Source organism: Passer montanus, unplaced genomic scaffold (genome assembly GCF_014805655.1).
Source record: "Passer montanus isolate IOZ18808 unplaced genomic scaffold, ASM1480565v1 scaffold13, whole genome shotgun sequence".
Lineage (NCBI taxonomy): Eukaryota > Metazoa > Chordata > Aves > Passeriformes > Passeridae > Passer > Passer montanus.
The window spans coordinates 3628714-3655499 of NW_024359832.1; the positions used below are offsets into that span (position 1 = coordinate 3628714).

The 26786-nt window shown below is 38.8% G+C and overlaps 2 protein-coding genes across 8 annotated transcripts in view; one reads left to right on the plus strand and one right to left on the minus strand.

The window, feature by feature from the left end:
- Positions 1–957, minus strand: part of ATP10D (ATPase phospholipid transporting 10D (putative)) — a 50858-nt gene extending 49901 nt beyond the window's left edge. For 6 of the 7 annotated variants that reach the window (XR_005626498.1, XR_005626497.1, XM_039698903.1 and 3 more), the window contains exon 1: positions 923–957. The gene's annotated coding sequence lies outside the window, so the exon portion shown is untranslated. The remainder of the gene's footprint in view (positions 1–922) is intronic. The other variant, XM_039698901.1, reaches the window with a different exon arrangement.
- Positions 949–18375, plus strand: COMMD8 (COMM domain containing 8). Its single transcript, XM_039698766.1, has 7 exons — positions 949–1172; positions 10331–10392; positions 13655–14085; positions 14331–14486; positions 15443–15595; positions 16686–16841; positions 17911–18375. Exons 1-7 carry the CDS (start codon positions 949–951, stop codon positions 17929–17931), a joined length of 1203 nt encoding a protein of 400 aa, XP_039554700.1. The 3' UTR covers positions 17932–18375.
- The last annotated feature ends 8411 nt before the right edge of the window (positions 18376–26786 follow it).

Sequence of the window (26786 nt, forward strand, 5' to 3'; positions counted from 1 at the left end):
TAAAAATTCAGTTTAAACAATGGCTTCAGACCTAACCCTAACCCCTTCTGCGTGACTCCCTTTGGAGTCACACAGAAGAGCTAAGCTAATTCAATTCCACTCCAATCCTAGGTAAACCACTTAGCGTCCTCTCTTCTGGAAACCACCACTAATGAAAACAAGAACAATGACAACTCTGTTAACTTTGGTGATGATATGAAGATAGCCATATTTTTAAAATAAGAGGTCTGTCAACACTAGGATCACTGGGGAGATATAAATACCCTGTAAGTATTGCTTTGTAAGTATTAAAATAATAGTAATTTTGATATTAGAAGTGCACCTTTCTTCAGTAGCTGCCTTTCTGATATGAACTTGGATTATTCTTCTCCATCTTTGTGAATACTTTGCATTATTAAGTCCAGTAACTACTGCTGCGATCCCATCCTGCGAGTGAACACGTGCACTCTGCACCCCTCCGTACTTTCCTGGACTTTCAGGAATTTCCCTGTGACTTAAATGGACTTAAATCTACGTCCTTGCCATGAATCTGCGAAGTAGCAAAAAGCTGACCCCTCAGTCACCACTGTGAACTATTAAATTATTATTATTATTATAAAAGACTTTTGTTTCTGGAGTGAAAGTCGAGGAGATTAACATACGCAGTGGCGGGGCGGTGGAGGTCGCTCGTGGCCCAGGGGAGATTTAAAACCATAAACCCACAAATGGTCCTTTTCCAGCGCCGAGCTCCTCGGGGGCCGCTCGGTGCCGGCAGCGCTCTCGGGCCGGCGGGCGGGCTGAGGGGAGCTCCCCGCGGCCGCCGCTTCCGCGTCTGCCCCGCCTCGGCTCGGCCCCGGAGCCCGGCACCGCTGTCCTCCCGCACCGCCACCCACGCACCCGACCCCACGGGCGAGCTGTCCCCCTGAAACCGCTCCGGACTTACCGAGGGAGCCGCGCACATCCCCGGGAATGGCCGCGCAGCCGCCCCGCCCCGCCGGTGCTGCCCGGCCCCCGCCCGCCTCCGCCCCTCCGCCCCTCACCTGCCCCCGCCAGCCTTTGGCCGCTCGTTCCTTTCGCCCTTTTCCCTCTCTGATCCTTCTCCGCCGAGGAGTGACTGAGGCGGGACCCGGCGGCCCGAGCTGCGGCCGGGGACCCTTCCAAAAGCGGCTCCTCCGCACGCCGCAGGGCTCGGGGTGAGGGAGCTTTGCTCTCTGCCATGGAGTCTGTGAAAAACGCCAGTCACTGGCTTTTGGGATTTTAATAGTAATAAAATGGTTATAAAAATAGTAATATAATTAGAGTAATAAAAATTTGAACAATTGAGATTAGGACAACACGAGACAATAAGAACAAACAGTTACGGACCTCCGGGTACCTTTTTCTGGGCAAAATAAGCCCGAAAAAGGACACCCCTTAACAGAGGATGAACCCTTAAAAACAACAGCTTGTTGCATATTCATACATTTCATACTTGATGCATAAATTCCATTTAAACAAAGGAACCTCTCTCGTCATCATCAACTTCTTCCTCTTAATCCTACCGGCTCCTTCATGGCTGAGCAAGGCGGGAAGAAGTTCGTATCTCCCGATAAAAGAGCAATAAATTCTCTTTCTCTGAAAGATTTAGGTGTCCTGTGGCTGCTGTCTCGGTGCGAGTCCTCTCTTTAAAAAAAAAAAAATCTTACATAGCATAGTTTCTATTTTAACATTATGTTATAACCTAAAACTATATTTAACACACTACTTAAGAAAATAAATACAGCATAACTTTCTGACATAACACATATAATATTAATTTTAATATTTGATTATATGATTAATTAACATATTAATATGATTAATATATGATTGGCGAAAAGCCAATCATAAAATACCCATTTTTCACAGAGTCCATGATGCTTAGTTAGTTATTGTTTAAAGGTTTGGTTTTTTCTGTGCCTTAAGGCCTCGGCAGATGGAGTTTGGGGTAGGGTATGACTGTCACAGAACTTGACACCCTTGTGTCGTAAGGGAAAGCTTGACACCAAGCTCGTAGGGGAAACTGATGTTCTTACTTTTTTACAGTCATTTACAACACTGAAGGCAGCTTGGCCTGTCTAAACATAAATTTTCTAGCCACTGGGCTAATCTAAGTTAGCAAACACTTCCTCTTGTTTTTTAGGAAGTAAGCCTCTGGCTATTGAGAAACTGCCCAAATTGCCTTAAACAAATCACTGCCATCAAGAACCTCAGTGAGTTTTTCCATCAATAACCCTTGTGAAATCCCACATTGTCCTTTTTGATCTTACTGCCTTCCAGGGTACTCTTGAAGGCTGCCTCTTCCAATGAAATCACATGGCCTTTTACATGAAAGTGAGAGGACTCCTGATTCCAGACCATCTTCTGCCGGAAAAGAAAGAAGAAAAAAATCCACCAGGAAATATTATTTGTAGATCTCTTGGTCCCTGTTGAAATAGACTGAAATTACCAGTACTTGTCCAGTGTCAACAATGAATTCTTTGCAGAGAGCTGGGAGGGCTGTGCTGAGCAGTGGTACTCAGTTGTGCTCTCCTTCCCATCTATGTGCATGGTGTTGTCTTCCACTGTTTCCTGCATTCTAGCATGTCCAGCACCCCTGACCACACGCTGAAAACATTTTGGTTACATTCAGTGAACAGCTGCTGATGGTCTGGTCTCTGGAGTGCCCATATGGCTAGTGGAAATTTCAAAATATATTGGCATGTCAGCTGGAATAAAAATTCTACATGAAGGAAGCCTGTAACTACTGCCTTGAAATTATACAGGTTCTTCTTGGCAGAAAAATATGTGGAGTTCTATTTCTTTGCAGGATCTACCACCTTTGCTGGCTCAGGTGCTGTAGGAAAGGGGAATGAACTCTGGGGAGGGCAGAGCAAGCTGCTGCAAGACACGAGGTGGTAGTAGGCTTTGCCAAAACCCAGTTACTTTAAAGTGATTTAACCAGGTAACATTGATTTATTGGAACATTCAAGTTGGCAGAGATGTTTGACAAAGAAGAGAATATCACACAGCTTGTCACCAACCACAGCTACTGTAATCCCATTGCAACCGTAAATAATTAATATCCAGAGTCTTACGTTTCCCATTCATTTTTTTCATGCATGACAGTCCATTCTTTAAGCCTGCAACTATGAAAGGCATTATTTTGTTTGCCTTGTTTGTGCAGCAATAACAATTGCCTCAATTAGGCCTCTACATCAGAAATGCATGCAAAAATACCTGACCAAGCTGTAAATGAGCCACCCTGGCTGCCAGAAAGAGCACAGCTGCCTTAGTGCAGCACTCTGTGCACTTTAATTAGATGTGTTGAAGCAGAGCATGTGAGCTGTTTGGAGAGGCAAGGCTGATCAGGTGAGTGGGAGGCATTGCTGACTCCTGACTTGGCCATTACATACACGTTTGCACTTTTATCCTTCTGTCCAATTGTTCAGTAGTATGAATGGTCTTGATTCCAGGCATGCAAAGCAACCATCCAGCACGTCTGAAATGTAATTAAATTGCCTTCTCCCAGGTATCCTATGGAAAAGTAACTACAAAGACCATAGTCACCAGAGATAATGCTTGATTGAGAAATCTTACTGATAGCTTTACACTGAACATCCTCCACACAGATATATCCTTTTTTTGTTTCCCCAGAGATCTGCAGGTGTTTTTATATCACCTCCTGAACCGCCACATGGAAAAGGAAAACTTCGAAATTCAGATCATCCAGGGCAGTGGCAATTAACAAAAGAATGTGATCCTCACCTGTCAGTCCTATGTTTTGCTCCTGTAAACAGTCAGTGCCCACACACTACCTGTAAAAATTCAGTTTAAAACAATGGCTTCAGATCAGCTTTAGAGTCACACAGAATTAAATTCCACTCTGATCTTAGTGTCACTAAGTGCCCTCAACCACTTAGTGCCTTCTCTGCTGGAAACTACCACCAATGAAAACAAGAATAATGACAATTCTGTTATCTCTTGGTGATGATATGAAGACAAGTATGTTTTTAAATAAGAAGTTTTTCAACACTTTGGTCATTGATGAGATGTGAATACCCTGTAAGTATTGCTTTTAAGTACTAAAATAATTTTGATATTAGAAGTATATTTTTCTTCAGTAACTGTCTTTCTTACAAGAACTTGGATTATTCTTTCCTATCTTTGTGAATACTTTTCATAACTAAATCCAGTAACTATTATCATGGTCCAACCCTCTAAGTGACCATGTGTGCTCTGCACCCCTCCATATTTTGCTGGAGTTTTTCTGGAGTTTCCTGATATTAGTCCAATGACACAAGAGCTGTTGATGACTCCAGAACAGTCACAGAGCTCTTTGTGTATTTCTAACCCTCCATCTGTTCATGGCTGCAATAACTCTGCAAGTACAAGCATGAACAACTCAGCCTGCTGTGCTCATACAGACACTATCTGGGATACATGAGAGGAACTCGTGAACTGCCAGCTAAACATGTTGGCAAACTGAAAACTTTCCAATGAAGACATGAAAGGAAGAGGGAAATTTGCCATAGCATGCTATCAAACATTTCCCAGAGCATCTCAAGTTGATGGAATGTGAAAACCTGGGTATGATTCTTCTCTGGGAGAATCTCTTCCCCAGAGGAGAATCATACCCACTGATGATTCCAGTGCCAAATCCACATAAATAGCAGTGCCAGGGGGGATTTGGGGTTGTAGACATAGATGATTATCATGACTGCAGTGTAGATGCTCCCACATCAGCTTAGTGCTTTCATATGAGGTCAGTGGATATACTGGAGAGATCCAGTGTGTATTTACAGGTAAACAGTGACATATTATGATATCTACTCTAGTTCAAATACATTTGAAGATGTGGTGGCATGTTAATAATAACTTATAGCCAGAAAGAGATTTTGTTACTATCCAGTAATGTCATGATGTTTTTATTTCCTTAGCTCTGCAGTAAATGCAAATAATTTAACCAAAGCAGAGATTTAAAAAAAAAAAAAAACAACCTTGAATTTTAAATTACACTGAATTATTGTTTGACAGATCATTGGCTGATAAACATGTGTTTAGAGTCCTAAGCAATGCTGACAGAGCAAATTAAAGCAATCTGTTGTGCTTATCACTAAGGTAATTTCCTACAAGATCATCAGATGTATCTCTTGGCAGGACCCCTGCAAGGCAGATACACAGTGAACAAACAGCTGTTTATCTGCTCTAGTTTGTGTGTGGCCATAGCCTTTATTTACCACACACTGTCTAGATCTGTACTGGTTTATTGATATCTGTGTGAGGAGATTGTTTTTATCACTTGAGTGAGCATTTTATAAATAATGAATCATGAATTTTCCTTCAATTTTCCTGCTCCCTGTGAGACAAGAAGGTATTACCACTTTCAGGTTACAAATGAAATTGGTATAAGGGAGAATAAGCACCACAAGATGAAAGTGTTCACTAGTGAATCTGAGTCTACATGCTCAGTTTGAAAGATTGAGCATTTGTTTTAATATTTTATCATACAAGATATATTCAATGTAAATTATATACGTTTCAAAATCTTAAAGGAATAGAATTGTATGTAAATATTATTGTGGGAACTTTCCTGAAAGGCACTTTCAGGGTCATTAAATCCTTGTAATTGCAAGCATGCCATACAATCTGTTTCATAAATTGACTGAATTTTTCTAGAACTAGTTAGGTATTTTGTTCATATTACTGTACTAAAAAAATTGCCCCAGAGTTTGGTTGCTGTGAGGGTTAAGAATTATCAATTTCTTACCCATTTGCTCATATACTTGCAGTGACTACTGCTTCCATGAAATCATTCTTTTTGTTCCTGGTGTTTATCAATACACCTTTGTTTTGCTAAAGTAAACCAGATAAGAATGAATCATATCAAACTGACCAAAGGCTAACTAAATTTCGAATAAAAGTGTAATGCAGTTTAATAATCTATTCAGACCTTAGTTAATGTTGGATAAATTGCTGTGACATAGCTTGTGTAGACAAGTTTTAAGGGAATAACTGACTAATACTCTCTCATGTAATCCTCATGCTTTGCCTTTGATTTATACCATCAAGTTTAGGCAACTGCATAATGGAAGGAATCAGGAAGCTGGCATTAGGTGCCAGTTCTGGAGAGCAGTTATTAATAGGCAGTAGCAGTTATTTTTATTGGCACAGGACTTATTGATTGTCACTCATTGTGGTTTGGCATTGTGTGTATTAGGAACTTCCATCCTGAAAGCCACTAAGATGAGATTTATTGTTCTAGAGATTTTCATCTTATCCATTCTGCAGAAAGTAATTATCAGCTGGAATTTAACAAGGAATCTGAAGGTCTTTCACTTTTAAGAGGCTCTGAATTAACAAGACAAGCAGAAAATAATTTTAAATGAGATACTGTCAGCTTACTGCATCAGGAATGTACCTCACGTCCTGACATTTTTACTTTATCCATTAGAGAAGCTGAGGTGGTAGTCTACGGGGAGACTTAAGCTTCTGACAATCCATTTTCACTCCCCGTGAACTAACACAGGCCCATTGACTGTAAGAAGACACAAAACTAACCCTAAAAAAGGGAACACCACGTAATGCTGACACTTGTGGACTGATAGAAAAGTGTGTGTGCTTGGAAAGCAGTTCTAGCTAAGTGGAATTGCACATAGGCAGATTGATGCACTTGGAAAATTGCTTTATTCCTTCTTTTTGTGTTTACTCTGATGTGGCAATTTCCCATGGCTAATCTTCAACATATCTATCTAATTTGTCATTAGCTGGTTTACACTGTTACAGTGTAATAGTGTGGCAAAAGACTTTTGATATGCACTTAGGATATGTACTTATGTGCCTTCCTTTCCATTGTGTATAGAAGCAAGATGACTTATTGAATTCATCTATCTAACTTGTCATTAGTTGGTTTACACTGTTACAGTATAATACTGTGGCAAAACACTTTTGATATGCATTAGGATATGTACTTATGTGCCTTCCTTTTCATTGTGTATAGAAGCAAGATGACTTATTGAATTTATCTGCTCCACAAATAACCTTAATTCTACACTTTCTTTTTATCAAATCACTTTATCAGCTAACAAAAGGACTGAGTCAGTGATATCAAATGAAATATTTAGTAACTGCTGGTTTTTTTCTCTCTTTGCTTCCATAAAGTTACTGTCTGCATTGTAATATTTTTCAAGTGTTTTATTCCTATTAAAATTTTCTACAATTTTTCTAACACAATTTCTGCTGGACAGGCACTCCAACCTGCCAAGCAAATTTTGTCAATATTCTAACTTAACTAGTTATGCAACAATTACTATATCAATTTCTTGAACAAATAAAAATAATCCAGCAGATAGATATGAAGATACCACTCAGACTTTTTGATTCTCTTAGGTGTTTTTCACAAGGGAAAATCCAAGGCTGGTTTCCCATAAACTAACTTTCCTTCCTAATTTAAGGTTAGGAAACCTAGTATCAGATTAAAAGTGTCCACAAGACATCACACTGAAAAAATCTAATGTTTATGGTTCATGTATAGTTAAACATTTTTGAAGGTGAAACTTTGCCCCAGCAAACATTATATCTGGTCATTTCACCTTCCAGAGCCTGTGTAAACCAAGATAAAGTCTAAACAAAGATGGACCAATTCTGAGACAAATCACAAGTATGGCTTTAGCTAACTTGGAGGAAATGTTACCACATGGGTGGTTCTGATTCACTTGGTGACCCCAGAGCATCAAGATCCAAGAAGAATTAACGAAAAGCAATACCCATGATAAAGACAAGAGAGATTTATACTTTCACAGGTATTGTAGGTCAAGTTCAAATTTAGAAGAAAGATCAGGGTTTACTTGTAACCTGCACTATGTGACAATATTAAACCAACTGCTCCTTGCTAGAACTTTATGTCTTATAAATATAATTTATGTCATTGTAAATAACATAAGGAAAAAAAAACATGTCCCTTTTTCAAGTGAACAATTTATATTTTCTCCTTATTTTGCCTTTATAAGTAGAAGAATTATTTGAGGAAAACTAGGAAAATTAACATAATTGTAATTTTTCTGGTTTAAGTTGCTCATTATTTCTCTAGAAATATTCTCCAAATTGTGAAATGAAAATTTCTCACTACATTCTTTATTGTGTCAGCTGGAAGAAGAAGTAGGTCATATTTTCACAATGCAAAAAAAATTTCTAGATAGCTCTTCTCTAGAATTTGCACGAGAGCAGTTCTAAATTATAGTAAATGTCAGCTACTTTATTGAAAATTAGAAATACCTCTGCTGATGTAAAAACATCAACCTGTTGAAAACTTGGTGTGAGCAAAATAGTAATCAAAATACCATTGTCACCCACATAATAAGATTCATTATTTTATTCATTATTCCTACAGCAATTTTTACCATTCATTATTACAATAGCAAAGCTTATTTGTATGTAGCATTTTCCTATGTACAAAACTCTTGCATTTGTGCATGCACTAGAGGACTTCCAGACTTTTTCAGATGGCTGGTAGTATTTTTTTGGAAAATTAGAACATGGGTTTTTTTTGTTTTTGAACTGAGAGAAATTACACATAGGCAAGCTGAGATGTTTGGTTTGATACAGTGTCTTATTCATCAGCGACTAAGGCATGAGAAAATTTCCAATGTAAAAAAGTGCCTCTCTTCTTTTTGTGCCTTTGCTAATTTGAGACACTGTCAAGATTAAAAAAAAAAGAAGAAGAAGCAAAAAAAGGGGAATTGCAGTAGTATGATTCAAAGCACAATTTGTTGCAGGAGCCATGAAGGTCATGGGTTGTGTGGTCATACAACTGCAGCAAGAGTTAGCAAAGTTTGAAAAGCTGGTAAATATGCAGGAGCTGTCCAGGACACTGACAACTGCTTCTAAAAATCTAGTTTTCAATATAAAGCTTGAATAGTCAGTTAGCTTTGAGAGAAGGTGTTGCTTTCATAGTATTTATTTTGCTATCTTTTGGAGAAGCCTATTAAATTGATATTTCCCATGGAAAAGACAAGAGCACTAGGAAGCAGAGATGGGAAAATGCTCTGTATTATTTAGAGACCACAAAGAAGTCCAGAAAATCTGGGTAATACAATGTGCTGCCAAGCTGGACACAGACTGACAATACTGAGAAAAACTTATAAATCACAATCATTTTGTGTGGAATTCCTGGGAGGAAGTTGGCTTTATTTACCCCTGGAGAGATTTAGTCAAAAAGCACTGCTGTGCCTCACTATGGATGCATCTGTATACAAACTGGTTTTTCTTAGTCTGTCAAAATTACCTTCTCTTTATATGCCCTTGGTTTAAACAGCCTCTGTCAGCAGAAACAGAGTATTGCCAGTGTAACTTCCACCAGCTGCTGTTTTCTTTTCATTTCAAAATATGATGTGATAAAAATAAAATTCATAGCAGCTGTAATAGTAGCTCTCAACTCAGAGTTGTACAAACCACAAGAAGTCCTAGTGTAGATGAGATGTTTGTAGTGGGGTGTTTATCATTTTAGGAGTACTTTCTCCCCACTGCTATTATGACATGTTGGTACAGCTTGCTATGCAGCATTTCCAGCATCTACTAATTGTTGTTTACTACTAGGGTTAAGAGTCACCATAATCTACCTACTGGCCATTTTCTTTTCTATTTTATGATGTCCAAAGATTTTTGAAAAGCACCAACACATTCCTACCATTTATTATTAATACTGAAATCTTAAGGTTGGGCTTGGAAAAACAAGAGCATAATTGGGCTTAGTTTTACTACATCTACCCTAAAAGGGATTGCTAATTTTCTGTTGCTGTCATTATGAATTCCAGACATTTCAATCATTAGACCTGAACATTGTAAGTAAAATCCCAGTCCTGATGTGTACCTGGTCTTCAGTTCACCTAGAATTTTGCTTAAAAATGAAGAAAGGGACATAGAAGGATAGAAATGGTGACAATAGATTTTTCCTTATAAGATGGTATCAGTAGAGAAAATAAAAATAAACTTTCTGCATGTTCCCTGAGCATGGGATAAGAACTAAAGGGTCTGAACTGTAGAAAGAAGAGTTAGGAGAATATTCATAATATTCTTGTAGGATGGAAGATAAAGACTCCTCCCTCTCCAATTGAAGCTTATGCAAAGAAGTGTATCCTGGGGACAGGAGAGGAGAGGCAGGGTAGGTCTGTAGTGCCCAGCTGCTTACAAAAGATGGTGACCAGTGGCACTCATGAGCAGTCTCAGCCACTGACTCCAGTTTGTCTTCTGAGCCGTTGTTTTAGTGGGTATGTGATTCAAGCCAACTACAGGCTCCTTAGAGTACTGAGGATGTCACTTTTCTAGTCTAAGCTATTCCTCTGCCTCTGTCCTGCAGAATACCGGGTGTGATACCAGCTCCTGGCCCTTCTGTTACCTCAGCCAGGCAGGCATTGAGAGGTACATAGAACAGATATTTTACAAACCTATGATATTAACTGATTTCAAGTAATACGTACACTATTTTTTTCCATCTGGTATCAAGTATGCTTGGAGTGTTTCCAACAATAGCACTTCCTCTCTCAAGATCTTACAGTGTAGCAGAGCTCTTTTGAATGATCTCTTCAGTCCGTGAAAGGCAGTACAGATTTCAGTGTATAAACTGTGACTCTAAGGGGTGTTGAACCACAGGAATGTTCCCTCAGACCTACTGCTAGTTCTTCAGTGCAGTCTGTGGCAAGGACAGAACTGCTACAGAAACCAACAAGATTATTTCGAAATATCAGTGAGAAGTGAATTCAAGAACATTTAAGAAAGTTCCTCTTGTTACATCTCTTACTGGAAAAAGGAGACATGATAGAGACAGGTGTAAAGCTGGGGACACAGACTGTATCCAGAGTATGCATGACACACTGTACTCCTCATGTTTCATGAGTATTGTATTTACTGAATAGCGACTGAGGGAAAGAACCAAAACTTCTCATGGTTTGCTATGTTTAAAATTTACAAGTAAAATGATTTGAGAAAGAGATTTGTCATTCAGAAGGAATTGTGATAATAGATTACGAACAGCAAATAGGTAAGAAAGTATGTTATGCACATCAGTGTCATGTCTCACTATGAACTTCACTGTCTCATCAGTGTAAAAATTAGAGATAACATTGTTTTCAATCTCCTTCAACTGCAGCATATCACCATCACCATGATTATATGTAAGCTTCTACAAAAACTTTCAAGATTCCTGGTTTAATAATTAAAGTTCACTGATTGATATTCATGTGTCAACCAATTTCATCTAAGTATGGGCTACCAGAAGGGGTAGTTTTGTCTTACCCTCAGTCCCAACTGCAAAGGTCACTTCTGTCAGAAGTGGTGCTCTGTTCGCAGTGGAAATCTAACCCATGGGAAAAAAAAAAAAAAGAATGCAAAAATAAAATTTATTTTCATCTACATCAGCTGCAGTTTCATCCTGCAGCCCCAGGCACCCTAGTGCAGGCATGAGGGTCGGGGAGAGGAAGCAGAGCTGCCAACAGGGATTAGGGAACCAGTGGGACCTCCTTCTCACAGCAAGCCATGTTTTGCTCAGCATAATCTCAACTGCAGTCTCAGTGTTTCCACTGCATTTAAAAAATGCCTTTACTGTCCTCTTTGTGTTGGTAAAATACACAGTTACCTTTTTATTTCTATTGGCATACCTGTTTAATAGTTCCTTTTGGGACACTTATACTGGTGCTTGGATATCCTCCCCAACTGGATATACTTAGAGCAATGTAAAACACTATCCTACTATATTATGTACACATTATGTATAGCAATTATTACATTTTATATATAATAATATATAATTATTACTGGATTGTTATGATAAAATGTATGTTACTATAATATTAATAACCTCTGGTTATTAAGTTATTTCCCAATGTTTTAATTATTGACATTCTTCCAAAACCAAGGGCAACAAATGGATTGATCTTAAAATGGCTTTAATTACTGTAGTTTAGCTTGTGGGTTTTCTTTACAAGCAAATAAACCCCCTACAAGTCATCAGCAATGTGGATAAAATAATATAAAGTTCACTCTACACTTTTCTGTCATAAAATTGCTTCTTTCCTTGCTGCTCTGAAATCCTGCCTATGTGCTTACTGTTCTACAAGTTTCCCTCCCTGCTTTTGTGGTTATTTGAGAGCTTAACCTCAAGGGATGGGGTGGGTTGTTACTGCTGTGGTACAGAAGCATGAAAACCAGGTATTTTTAAAGGTTAAGACTTGATGGCAGATCCAAATAATGCAGCTCCAAACAAAGTCCAAACTGCCAAAGGCCAGTTTTATATCCCCTACTTCCCTGCAGTTGAACATGAGCTCTGAAGGATGGATTTATAACCCAGCTGTGGTTTCCTTGAGCAGTCTGACTTTGCTCCTCATGGCCCAATAGGCTGAATCAAAAATATTACTTTTAAACGACATATATGTGAAAAAAATGAAAAGCGAAATTCTTTGTTCTTCAGACTGGGAAAAAAATTAGCTGCTTTAAAAATGTTCACTGGGATAGTGTTATGGGGGATGGCAGTTTTCTGTCCTCTTCTGTCTGTTCCTGTCTTCAGGCGTTACATCTTTGCTCTCTTCCATTTTTCACTTGTTTGATCCCTTTCACCTGAGTGGGATGCTCACTACCTTTCTCTTTATTATTAAATTACTTCATTGCAAGTCTGGATCATCCTCGTATTTCTCCTGTTGTCGCTGGTTTCAATTGTTTGGAGCAGACACTCCCCCTGGTGCTTTGCTTTGTAGTGCACAACACAGTACAGTCAGAATGGGTACTAACAAATAAAATTCTAGGGGAATAAAGGAAATTATTAATGAAAAAAAAATTTTAAATTTGAAATTTCATATACTCCTCATTTAAACAGCAGCTTTGAGTAATTTCTCCGTTTAAAAAATGAATAAATTTTCTTAAAAGCTTAATCTACTAGCAGTAGCAAACCCTAGAGAAAATGGGAGGAATTTGAAAGTTTTCAGTCAGCAAAACCTAAAGTCGGATCTTCCTCATATATTTCTTCAAAACTCCCATGCACCACCACATCAGTCCCACAAGGCCACATGACTGTCTGTGAAGTTGTGCTGCAGACTGACTTAACCAGCTTGGGTTTTTTACAAAAACTTTCTATCCGCCAGTTCAGACTTGTTGCTGCTTTGGTATTCTTACAGCCCAGTGTTACACCTACATTATGCAGAGCTGTTTGACTGTAAATTAGCCCTGTGATTTCAGTAGAATAAAGTCTGCCTACAGGTATAACACTCTCTGGGCAGTTTTGTGATCTGCAGTGCTGTGACTTGAATTCTTACAGGTTTTCTCGTGAAAGCAATCAGGGCAATTCCGCTTCTTTGCATTCACATTCAATCAATTCAACACATGGAAAGATCACTGCTGATGTAAAAACATGTTCCATAAACTTCCTCCACTGTCTGGCTAGGATTGAATTCACACTTTGATAAAGCATTAAAAAATGAGCTCTTCACAGCGTACAAGCAGCACGGGCTCCTGCAGTCAGCGTTACTCCGAACTTCCTCAATGTGATTTAATATCACAGAAGATCTGGTGCCCGTTGGAAGTCTTGAGCTTCCTCTCTTGCCACCAGTGCAAGTTTAACCTGTTAAGGGTCAAAAAGCAGAGCTGCAAGACAGGCAGAATGCAAAAACAGCCTAAGGTCTATTGCCTGTAAAAGGCTGTAAAACGGGGGGGTTGCGGTTCGTTCACCGTCTGACCCAAGGTCGCACAGAGCACGCTCGGCTCCCCAAGCGCCCCGGGCGGCGGCGACGCCGGCGCTGGGATTCGAACCCGCGCCGTGACACGGATGAGGGCGGCTGTTGGCACGTGCGCATGCGCGCCGGCGGCGGGGCGGGCGGGCGGCGGCGATGCCGCGGCTGCTGGAGAAGCTGCAGGCGGGAGGGCCAGAGGCCGCCCTCCGGCACCCGTGAGGGAGGCAGGGCCCGCGGGCGGCGCGGGGCTGCGGAGCGGGCCGCCGCTCCCCTCCCGCCAGGCCGCAGTGGCAGAGGGCAGTGCTCGGCAGGCCCGCGGCTCGGAAGGGAGCAGCAGCTCGGGCTGTGCCGTGCGGCCCGGGGGCTGTGCTTGTGCTCACGGCTGTTCAGTCCGCTTGTAAGTGCAGGGTGAATGTGAACCACCTTGTGATTTCCGGGGCCAGAGCTCGTGAACCGCCTTTAGGGGAAAAGGGAAGGCTCATACTCAAGGAGCACTGCTCGGGGTTTTTGAACGGTGCTGCCTGGGAGCGCTGAGGCAGCCCCCAGTGGAGGGAGGGTTGGTGACTGAAGTGCTTGATCAGACTCTTATGGGGTTCAGATTAACTGTGAGAGAATTATAAATTATGTGTCACATCCTTCTAGTTCCTTCATAAGGTAGTTGATGGCGTCTGTGGCCGTGCGTACCCTCGATACCAGGATTATGGCAATGTATGGAGCTTGTCAGAGTGGATGGAGGTTTTAGAAGAAACTATGACATATTTCAAAACTGCAGTTGGCAAAAATATGTCTGATGAAGAGGTAAGGGCTTGATGAGCTTAGAGGTAAGGACTGATTAACCTTAGTCATGATTAAGAGATCGTGACTGGAGTGATTGACATTGTAGTTTGTTTAGTCCTAAAATATTTTTCTAGTGTAGGATTTGAACGGTAGCAGATTCATCCTAAATAGGTAGAAGGGAAGCAGCATTTAGAGATGCACTGCCAAGACTTCTACAAGAAGTGAAATAGATGCTGATTTTTAAATATTTTTCTAATATCACAGGATACTTGTTAAAATACTGGTTTAATTACTTAAATTGGTATTTTGAGTATCCTCAGATTAAATCTGTTTATACAATACTGCTGATTAGCAATAAAACCAGTTCACTTTCTTGTTTGATTTTCTTTATTTGTTAGTACTGCATTGAAGTGGTGTAAAATAAATTTTGTGAAAAATCGAAGTGTGAATGAACTACCATATGGTACAGGGACTGTAATTCAGGATATTCTTATAGGTATGAACTTTGCAAAAATCATGTTCTATTATTAGAAATCTTAATTCTCGTCTCTTGCATACTGCTTGTTATGACCACCTGCTAGCAGCTGGGTCAAAGAAAGACACCTGTCTAGCCTTGGGGAGCCTCCCAGCATCAGTATTTCTGTTTCAGCTGAGCTGATGTATTTAGCCTCTGCCCTGATGCTGAGAAACTTACAGACCCACACCAGAGTTGTTTGGGGGTGTGATGTTCTTTTGATTTTAGGGTGGCATGTAAGAAGGCTGATAAAACCTTTATTCGCTGGTGTCTTTTAATTTAAATGATTTTTTTCTCTGTGTGTTGCTGTGGTAAACACTGACTCTTAACTACCAAACTCAGAGAGCAGCCACAAAGGGTAGCTATCAGCTTAGATATTTTATTTTGTTTTATTGCAGGTGGTACGTGTTACCTGTGTGGTTCATAGTGCAAGTAATCACGGGGTTTATTTTTGTTTTTGTAGGCTGCTCAGCAGATAATTGAGTTAAATTCAGATTACCAAGAAGCAATCACAAAATGTCTGAAGGGCAGAAAGGAAGAAATCAGGAATGCCCTAGTAGAAAATGTACATGCAATCTCTTCTGCCCAGCTGCAGGATTTTGACTGGCAGTTAAAGGTGAGAGTGTTGCCTTGATGTTGTTTGAAAGGAATGTTCTACAACAGAAGTAACTTGATACAGTCCCATTAAATAGTTTTCCATGTTTACAAGAGTGCTCAGTTTCTGCAGCAAACAGCTTTGGAAATCAAAGAGCAATGCCCAAAACAGACAAGTTTTTGCAAGAGCAAATCATAAGCAAAACCACATCATAATGTGCTTTAGATGAACTGTTACTGGGCTTGATCTCCTGCTAACTGCATTTACTGCTGACAACAATATGGACTTAAGTGAATTCTTATGTTTTGTTTGTGGCTTCTTGTAAATTTTTTGTCTAGAAAATTTTTTGAGTTTCGATTTTGGTTACAATTTCTGGTACGTGTCTGAGCTATTATTATTCTTAAAACCACTTTTTTCCCCCCTTGAGCTGGTTATAATTTTTTTTTCGCTTGCCATGATTGACCTCTACTGCATTCTGTTCTCTAAATAAAGTAGGTCTGTACGATATTAACCTATAGTACTGTCAACTGATCTTTGATTTCAGTGTATTTTAAAAGCCTTATCTATGCCAGAGTGAGTAATGTACTCAATAAAAAAGAAAGCACAATTGTAACCTGCATCAGTGTTTGTCTAATAAGATACCTGACAATGTGTGTGATCAGCTGCAGAGTGTTATAAAGGTCTCCTCTTTCTCCCAACAAACCCTTTCTGTAGGACCCTTCTTGTTGATTAGAAGACCTATTTGAATATGGTGATTTCGGAATCTAAGTAATTCATTAGGAGCCATTATCAAATGTATCCTTTGTTTTCACCTGGAATTCCAAAATGTGGATCCCAGAATTTTAACAGATTGTTTTTGGCAAGTGTATATGACAAGTCTGTGAAGAGGATGGTCTTTATTCAATATATTGTTGGTGCTAAAAACCAAAAATCCCAATAATGGAGGAAAAAACCCTGAAAGCAGCAGAGATTACTTATTTGAAGTTAATTTTGTCCTGCTGATGTTTGTTCTAGTATTACAAGTTCAATATAAAATACAGATGTGATATTATGAAAGACTAAAAATTTAATGTCTCCACCTTATACTTTATTGTTGTGTCAATCTGCATAGCTTGCTCTCTCCAGTGATAAGATCTCCATGCTGCAAATGCCACTCCTCAACCTTGATTTGGATGTGAGAGAAAATGGTGAAATTAAGCCAGTTTCTATAGAGATGAATAAGGAAGAGTTGCAGAACCTAATAAATGCACTGGAAGCTGCTAATAAGGTAACTTTTACTGATGTAGTATTTTGTGCCTACCTTTTTAGGTACTGATTTATTTTAAGCAGAATTCGTAGAATCATAGCATAGTTTGGGTTGAAAAGGATCTGTAAAGGTTGTCTAGTGTAAGTTCACTGCAATGAGCAGGGACATTTTTGACTAGATCAGGTTGCTCAGACCCCTCCAGCCTGACCCAGGGGTAGGGCATCTGTGTGCAGTGTTTCACCACACTCATTGTAAAAAATTTCTTCCTAATACCTAGACTAAATCTACTTTCTCTAATTTAATGTGATTACCTCTATCCTATGCTGAAAGATTGGTGAGAACTCCCATGTTTCCCTCAGCTTCACAAAATGTCAGTGTCTGGGAGAGTTACTTGGTTCATATTAAGTCCTCTAATTTCCATGGCACAGTGAATCAGGAAGAAAGTTACAAAGATTACAGTATTGTGGGCCAAGTAGAGAATTTCAAGTGGAACTATAAAACTTCTGAGACACTGAAGGGTCTCAGATTTCTTAAAAGAAAAGGCTAAGGAAAATGAGGATTTGAAGAAAACAGTATTTGCATGAAATTATAGCCCTTAAGAGCTTTCACAGCTTGCTTCTGTATGGATTTTGTTCCCTGCAAAACTAAATAAAAATAGTATGTGAGCAAGGATTCTTCCAGGACAGACTTCAGTGTTCACATGCCCTTTGTTCTGCTTGAGGGTCTGTATGGAAGCTGTGGCATGTGGTCATCTCCATACTCAGTTCTGTGGGCACATGAGGAGGAATTCACAGGTGGTCCCTTGGCTCTGCTTTGTGCAGAAGGAATCTCACTGCACCTGGACTTGCTGTTCTGCTTTTTGATTGCAGGCAGCTGAAGAATGGTTTGAGTGCAGTAAAGAAAGTTGTCTTAAGTGATGTTTTTGTGGGATTGTAAAAGAGTTGAGAGAGGAATGGTGCATTGTCCAGAGGAACGATGCTCATTCAGTTGCATATTATACTGAAATAGAAAACAAAAGGCTTCTTTTCATAGGCTGCTTAAGTTTTGTTCTTAACCAAATTTAATCTCATTCCTTTTCTCCTTTTTCAAGGTTGTCTTACAACTGAAATGATGGAATTCAGATCAACAGTATGCTGGTGATGGCTCCCTAAATAATTTGGGGAAAAAATGTGTTTACTGCAAAGTGGAAAGGTTTTGGTGCTGTAAAATACTGAAGTCAGAAGACTGTTATGACCAAATGAACTATTAATTCTTCAATAAAAATAATAAAATCTTGTATCTATTTGGCCAAAAATATTAAAATTAATGTACAGTTGCTTTAGTACTAAAGATTTATAGACATTTGGAAGAGAATCACTTATGTGCCATATTTGTTTTGGTAAAACTTTGGCAGTGACTACACAGCTGCCTGGTAAAACTAAGGCATCTTACTTGCATTGTATGTTACCTTATCTAAAATGCCACACTAATAAAGAATGAGAGAGTATTTGTAGCATTAATGTATTTATACTTGTAAATATGGTAAATAAACACCTGACTTTGTGTGTGAATAATGGTAGTAGGCTGTTTTTTGATTTATGAATCACTAAACTCCATCTTTTTAAATGCTGGGGAAAGTCACCTTTACAAACAAAACCAGTGCAGAACGACAGAACAGCTGAGGTTGGATGTGAGCTCTGGAGGTTATCTTTTATCTTGTCCAGCTTCATTGCTCAAACAGGGTAACCTAGAGCAGGCTGCACAGGCCTGTCTCCAGATGGCTTGAGTGTTTCCCTGTGGTTGAGCCACCACAATTTCTCTAGGCACCCTGTTCAGTGCTCAGAAGTTGTAGAAAAAGCACTGCAGAGTGTTTCTTAGTTGGTAGCTTTTCAATTAAAAATATTAATGTTTTCAAAAGGGGTTGCAGTGCTGGAGAGGAGCTGACCTATATAGACTATGAGAAAGATATTCCTAGCTCACTTAATACAGGAGATAATTGGTAAACTTTTCTGAAACCAGATGGAGTTTTGATTGTAGTATGTAAGAAAAGTTAAAAGCACTAACACTAGGGAAGGTTACACCAGAAATCTTATGGTTTCTACTATTTATTAGACCATTTTTCTATACATAAAAAGCAAATGCTCTGTAATGCTTACATGAACACTGATGTGTGATTCTCACTGTGTGCATGTGTGTCTTAGGCAAGTTTTGTGTAAATAATAAAATAATTGATGCCTTAACTTTATTCCTAGTTTCAAAATCAGGGTCTTGAGCTTATTCCAATGCATTGTGCCATAGGTTTTCATATATGCAAAGTTTAATACACTAATAGAAAATAATGGACTTCAGAGTACTGGTCATAAAAGAGGAGGACAAGAAGCTCTTGTAGAAAGGCTTCTATAAAAAGGATTTTAATGGGTTTAATAGGAAACTTAAATATGTTGTTTCTCTCTTATTTGGTGCTGATACATTTAATTAGATATACATGTTCAGTGTTAGCAATTGAAGAATGAAGAAATGTGGAGTAGTGGGTAAAGAGTTGTAAAGATGAAAGAGTGGAAGATGTATCTTAGTGAAAGGAGTGCAACCTCTAACAGATATGGCTTGATCATTGTCTTGAATATCCGTAAGCAACAAATTTCATAATTGATCAAATAACAGATAAAGACCTTGGTAAAATGGTAAAAAATAAATTCAAGCTCAAAATGAGGTTGGAATTGAAAATTGTTTAATTTTATTAAAAATCTGGAAAGAGTTACTGCAGGTTGTCCAGCAGCATGTCAGGAGGACGCTGTTATTTTAATTGTGAGTATAAGGAATAAATTTACCAAGTCTGTTTTATTTATAGGTATATTTGTGTTGACTATGCTTTTTCCTTTTCTGTAGATCTCACTTTATAGGAGAATATGGCCTTATGTGTTCAAATGCTCCATGTATTGTGTGATAGACATTTGGAAGAGAATCACTTATAATATGTGCCATGTCTGAAAGTATAACCCTTGCTTGTCTGATGGACATGCTGAATTGGTATTGCTGAAAGGCTTTTCTAGAGAAAAGGCTTTATTTTTTATTTATTTATTGTTACCATGCTGTTTTTTATCATTTAGGACAAAAGGACTGGAAACTACTTTTATTTATAGTTGCAGATTTAATAGCAGCAATTTATTTCATAAAAGTGTACTCTATTGTTTGGGATGGGATGTTGTTTGGATAGAAGAAACTTGTGTGCTGATGTATTCATACAATTTATAGATCTACTGTGAACACGTAAAAAAACGAAACATACCTAGAAAGTCTGTACTTCAATGAAAGGTGGATATTTAAAACTAATTTTTAGTGTGTTGCTGAAGTGAACTTTTGTGTTGCTACCTCTTAGTTTTCAAGATCACCGTTCAAAAATAGTGGCATTTTCTCAACAACAAAAGGCCACAAATAATAACTTCCATTTTTATTTACAACCAGTAAAACTTCTGTTGAAGAATCTGCTACAGATGCTAATTTCAATATTTGTGGCTTTTTCTTAATAGTAGACTGAAAGTATTTACATGGCTTCATTTTAAATTCTCTGGCAACTTATGTAATGGATTTTTAGTTAAGGCTTATGTGGTGGTGTTCAGTCTGTAGTATCATCCTATATTTGTTTGTCCTTTACTGCAGCACTGAACAGAAAAGGCTGAAAAAATCTTTTTTTAATGGTTTTTTGCTTTAACAAGAGAAGTTTCTCATACTGCTGTTGTTGACAGAAATAAATGTGCAATGAGATGCTTTTTCTTAATAGGTGTTAGACTTTATTGAAAAACTGAGTATTTTTAATATAACCATCAAAATTATGTTTTTCATAGGGGGCATAACAACACAGTGTGACTGGCTAGAGGGGGACAGGAGCTCCAGTTGACAAGCAATTGAGAAGCAGCAGCTAAAACACAGCATTGCATTTGAAACGTGCATCCTGACCTTACATCTCTACAGACAAATATAAGACACATAATGGCCTCCAGCAGATGGCATGGAAAAGGACCAGAAAGAATGGAGAACAGAGCTTGCTCTTTGTACTGTCTGTCGGATTTTTTGTCTTTGCTCAGAGAATTAGTTACTTCTGGAACAAGCAAGGTCTCCTGTTGTGACAGATAAGGCCTTTGTGGAGACTGTACCAGAGCAGATTAATGAAAAAAGCTAGAGCTTTCACAAGATCCATTGCACTGGTGCCATCTTCAGCTACACTTTGCTGAATGCAGGTAGACATGAGCAGGTAGTAAATGGGACAAACCTGTACAGGACAAAAGCATCTGGAACAAGCTTGTGGCCAGGAGCACGTCTTGAGGAGAGTGTGAGGAGCCCCACTGACAAGGAAACTTGTGCCTGTGACTAAGAATTAGGCCAAAGGTGTGAGAGTTTAAAGAGACTCCATTAGCATTAAAGAACTGAATTTTGTCCTTGCTTTTCTGTTCTATTTGCCAATATCTGTGTTTTCCTACATTCTTCCATGTGTGAGCTCATTCTAATTAACTGGCTGCAGCATGTGGAATAGCTCTGGAGTTTGCACATCCCACTACACTCACTGGCACACTCACTGGTAAGTGATGCTGCTCCTTTGGCCCAATTCTACACCATGGGTTCCTGTTCTCCCAGTCCTTACCTGGCAGAGCAGCTCACTTCTGGGGCCAGCAGTGGCATGGGCAAACCCCCCTCCAACAAACCACCATAAAGATGTTCAAGAAATCTCTCTGATTTTGCAGGTACTAAGGAGAAATCTCTTGAGCACGTAATTTACAACAGAAACAAAACTTTGCACAGGAGGCTTTTTGAACCAAAAGCTAACGAGAAATCAGTACCTACATATAATAGACACATATAATGTAGGAAGTTGTAATTTCACCACCTAAAAAGCACCTGCAGAAATGCACATTGCACATTAACACCTGCAATTTGAATCAGAAAATCAGCATATCTTGATACAAAATATAAAAAGTAAATTATAAAAATAATGTTACTTGCCCTCTGCTGGTGTTCATTGCTCTTTTCTTTGTTTCACAGAAATCTTCCCTTGATTTCAGAAAAAAACTTTTTTTTTTCATATCAGCCATGTCAGCTTTGATCTTGTTATGCTAAAGGAAACCAGAACTGCATATGAACAGCTAACCGCCAGTGTGGAATTGACTATTGTTTATAAAACTGCTTTTGCAACAAAGCAATTATATATGCCAAGAAGCTGTGTTTTTAAAAGATCTAAATAAGTCTGTAGAACATTTCTGAGTTCTGAAGCAAGCCTTTCTGATGGGAAACATGTTGAGACATAATTATGCTTTCTTCTGAAAGGTGGTTTTAAGAACCAGTAACACCCTATCCTGAAGTATGCACATTTTGCTATCATTTTGATTTGTGTATTAATATTTATAATGCAGTATCAGCAGTAAAGGGATTTTTACTCTTCTAGTACTAAAGAATGTTTTCATAAGTGCATCAAGATAGTCCATAATTTTTTTTTTTTTTTTTTTTTTGGGTTTCATAAGTGCATCAAATAGTCCATAATTGTTTTTTTTGGTTTTGTTTTTTTTTTTTTTTGCTTTAAATCAACCTCAATTACATTTGGTGGTATACTCTCTTTCCTCTGTAAAATTTTAGTTCATTCCTGCTTCAGGGCTTCTCCAGAAAGACCAAATAACTCCCACCAAAACCCAGAAAAGGAGGCAAATATCACAAGATTCATTCTTTGGACTTTTGCAGGCCTGTATGGAGAGTACTACATAGAGAAGGCTCTGGCTATTTTTAAGCACTGGGTTACTCAGCTAGTTTAGCTAATAGAGTAATGAAAGGCACTGGAAGGTGTGGGGATTTTCCTAACTAGGAACTGCTACAGGTCCACAGGGACTGCTTTGTTGATGGACTATCTGTGGGGAAGGATTCATAGCATCATATAGATTAAATAAATATTTTTTGATGGCTACAGTAATTTTTTTGGCAGGGGGGTGAAGGCAGAGGTTTCACATGTGCCATATTTCTATTGATATTGTTTAAAATGAGAGCCAGAACGACGTTGGATCATCTGATGAGAACTGCTATTAACTTCCTTTGTAAAACCCAATCCTAAATTCTTTACTGATCCCAGAATCTCAGTCAGCTCTTCCTTGAAATGATGATTTGCCTGATTTGTTACAGAAATGCTAGCTGTAGTGTACAACATTCAAAGATTCCTCTGAAAATCTAAAAAAAAAAATCAGGTAATATGTTGTCAGCTAGATCAAAACACCAAATGACATTTCAGAGATAGGAACAAGGAGACTGGTATGTTCACAGATGTGGATGAGATGGCTGATGTTCTCACTGAAAGGCATGATCTGCTAAAGGAAACCATCTTTCTTACATTTTTGGCTGTGTGATTGATTTTATACTTTTGCATAGGAATGTGCGGGTACAGAGAGCCAAGGATGAGTTAAAAGAAATTGGTCAGAGATGATCTCTAGCAATATGACATACTTCTGCTGCCATGTAATTATTTTAGTTCCTCATTAGTATTGATACTGAAATGCAATTGAAATTTGCAAAAAAACCCCAAAAACATGTAAAAGAGTGAGTACCAGGCCATTTCTTATATTGGCACCAGCATGAGACAAGAAGGGATGTTTTTATAATTCTGGGAGATTCAAGATTACTTACAAAATAATTGAGAAATAGACATGTCAAGGAGCAAACAACACCATTAGAGTTAACTCTGCACTCCAAGGCAGCAAGTAGACCACAGTCACCTGCTCTTCTTTTATAAGAAATGCTGCCTTTTTTATTTGTCACTTAATTCTTTCAGCCTGTGCATATACATTTCAGCATTATTACATGCTGAAATACGTTATTCTTGTGTGATCTCTTGCCTTCCTTGGGCTGCAGGGTGATTGGTTGCCCAAGGAGGCAGGAAGAAATGCCCAGTCACAGATGTGGGGAGGTCATGCTTTGTAATAGAAAACCCATTTTTAAAGTATTTTTTTTACGTAACAGATATAATCCAGCACTAATATTCCCAAGGATGTGTTAGCAATGCACCCTCAATATGTGAGAACAGACTCCTTGGTGATGGGAAACAGCTGGAATGTGGCCCTCAGGCCCTGGGTGACTTTCCTTGTGATTTACGTCAAGAAATCCTCCACTTGAAGTACACAGGGAAGGAACATTTCCTGTAAGGGTGATCCAGGTGAACCAGCAGATTTTCTGAAATTGCAACCTTTGTGCTGTTCAGTGGTAGCATAAAGCAATATAATGTCAAAAATATTCCTGTTTCACTGAAAAACTGGTTTTTGTGTCTAATAAGGCTGGAGTTGATCAAGCTTTTTCTGCCAGAGAAGAGGCAGATGAAAATGTGAGCTTTGTCCTCTGCTGAGCTGGCTGCTAGCTTTGAAATTTGTAGGTATGTAGTGTCTCAGATCCTTACTGTTCTTTTAGCTTTTGAACTAAAAGAAAATTATTGGTTGAAATTACCAATAGATTCAAATATTGTTGGGAGACTCCCAGGTAGGCACACAAATATACACGCTCGGGGACAGTAGAACCTCAGTGCCTCAGGAAACTCAGCCAAAAACAATGACTTCCAGGAGAAATTGCATGAGAGCTGCACAAACTAAATGGGAGTTTAGTGAAACCTAATTAGCAATGGGACCTTATCTATGCTCATCTTGAAGTCTGGTTCTTCAGGCTAGGGAAATTACAGAAATACAACTGTGAGGGCACTTAGCATTTTTCACCTTTATTGCATGAAGCCAGCCAAATTACTCCAACTTTTTGATGGGAAGCTACAGAAGTACAACTGTGAGGGCACTTAGAATTTTTACCTTTATTGAATAAAGCCAGCCAAATTACTCCAACTTTTTGATGGGAAGAGATTGTGTTTCTTTTGTGCTCCATAATTTCTAGCTCCAGATGGCATTGTAGCTGGGTAAATGGACTCATTTTGCCATGCCATGCACTAATACCACTGGCTTTTCCTTGCTGCCAAGCTATTGCTCTCAGGTGAGAGATATTTTCTTCTGCTTTTTTCTCTAGAAGTAGTTTCTTCTACACTTAGTAGCTCTTGCCTCTGTATGTGATGGGTTATTAGTCTCTGCTGCCAAACTTTGCACCAAGAGCTGGCAGCTGTTTCCTGACTCGAGGTTCTGGCTTCCAGCTCTTGATGCAGAGAGGCCTTGGTGTGTGCTGCTCAAAATGGACTGTGGAGCTGAGATTTGGACAGGCAGGTGTTTGACCTCTCCTGGAGCACAAGAGTAGGTCCTATTTTGGAACATGCTGTTCTTCAGGAGTTTTGCATGTGCTGCTCTTGTTTTGTTAATGGCTTTTACTCTACTCCATACCTTTTTTTTTTCTTGTAACTGTACAATGTAACTGATTTTAGTCCTAACTAAAGATACCTAACTATCAACTGTGACAGGAATATCTGGCTGAACCATAAACTAGAAAAATATGTGTATGCAGATGTTAGGGGCCTGCAAAAGAAATGCTGAAAACCATAAAGCTGATCTTTGCTCTTGTAAGCAAAAACAAAGGATCCTTTTTTTTTGGTAACCTAAAGACTTTTTGATGTCATGTTGGATGCTGGCTCTTCTAAAATGTTCACTGCAGCTATAAGGAGAGGTTGCAGTACCTCTTCACCACCTGATCAGCTGGGTTTAATTACTTACCTGAGGTCTGTCTGTGAATATCTTTTGGAAATCTGGTAATGCAAAATATGAATGACTGATGGTTGTATTTTACACTACAAATCTGCAGAATTCATTATTTTCTTTAAATTACTTTGAATTAATTTTTGTGTATAAGCACAAAGCAGGCAAATTCAATGGCTCATGGACTTACTCTGTTAAGTCTCATGCCAGTTCAAAGAATTCAAAACTATTTAATGGGACGTGTGTTTGCAATGGACAGCATATGGTCCTATTGCTGTCTCCCTCCTGGTGCTATTTTTTGCAGTTTTGGAAAGTTCAGTTTGCAAGACTTCCTTATGCTCTCTGTATTCGTTATTTTACAATACCAAAATAATATTGTTAGTTTCCACTGAAATATTCTTGATAGAAACATTTCTTAACTATAATTAAAAACTTAATCACATTGTCCCATGTGGGATTCTTGTTTAAAAATTATTTGGAGTTGTTTCAGGGAGGGGATAGGCATACATGGCCTATTCACAAGAGCCCTTTGTCTGAATTAACATTTGTCCTGAATCACCTCAAGTTGTACTTAGGGGCTGATTAATCTTGTAAAATCGTGTAACTGTGTAGTAGACTGGAGGTTAAAAGTTGTAGCAGCAGAGAGAAGACATCTGAGCAGACCATGATTGTGCTCCATTGAGCTTGGGATGAGACTGGACTTTGGAGCCCACAGAAAAATGCATAGTTTCAAAGACTCCCTTTGATTGGCAATGTCAAATGCCTGGTTTGCAGCCTTATAACTTTTGTAGTGATTAAATTAAACCTATTCCCTTTCTTGTTTGGTGATTCTATGATTCCACTTCATTCTGCAGAAGGCTGCTGTGCAAACAAAGGGAAGGGGCTGCAGGCCCTGGTCTGTGAGAAGGTTCAATTTGCACAATGTGACAAACCATAACATGTAGGAGGGTTTAATTCATTATTGCGTTCTGATTAAAGAGATTGCAATGTCACTTGGCAATAAGGTTATCAGCTGTCCTTTCTGCCAGGCAATGAGGAACTACTGAAGAACATCACTTTTCCACATCACTTTTTTGTTTGTATCCTGACCAATGTTTCTTTCTGTACCAGCTTCCATTGATAATACCACCTCAGTATTTACATAGACTCTGTTGGCTTGTATATCTTGACTTTCCTAAAGTATGAAACACTTGGAATAAAAAAAATTGACTGACAATAATTTCAATAAAAAGCTATGTTAGGCAATATAGTATCAGTGCTGTAAGGAAACAATTGGAAATAGAGAGGGAAAATTGATTTAATATAGGTAGAATATGTCTGACCTATTGCTTCCCAGTTGCATGGGCAT

Coding starts and splice junctions, on each gene's coding strand:
- COMMD8 (XM_039698766.1), top strand. CDS start 949: ATGGCCGCGCAGCCGCCCCGCCCCGCCGGTGCTGCCCGGCCCCCGCCC. Junction 14,086..14,330: donor CACGGCTGTTCAGTCCGCTT/GTAAGTGCAGGG, acceptor ACATCCTTCTAG/TTCCTTCATAAGGTAGTTGA. Junction 15,596..16,685: donor ATTTTGACTGGCAGTTAAAG/GTGAGAGTGTTG, acceptor CAATCTGCATAG/CTTGCTCTCTCCAGTGATAA.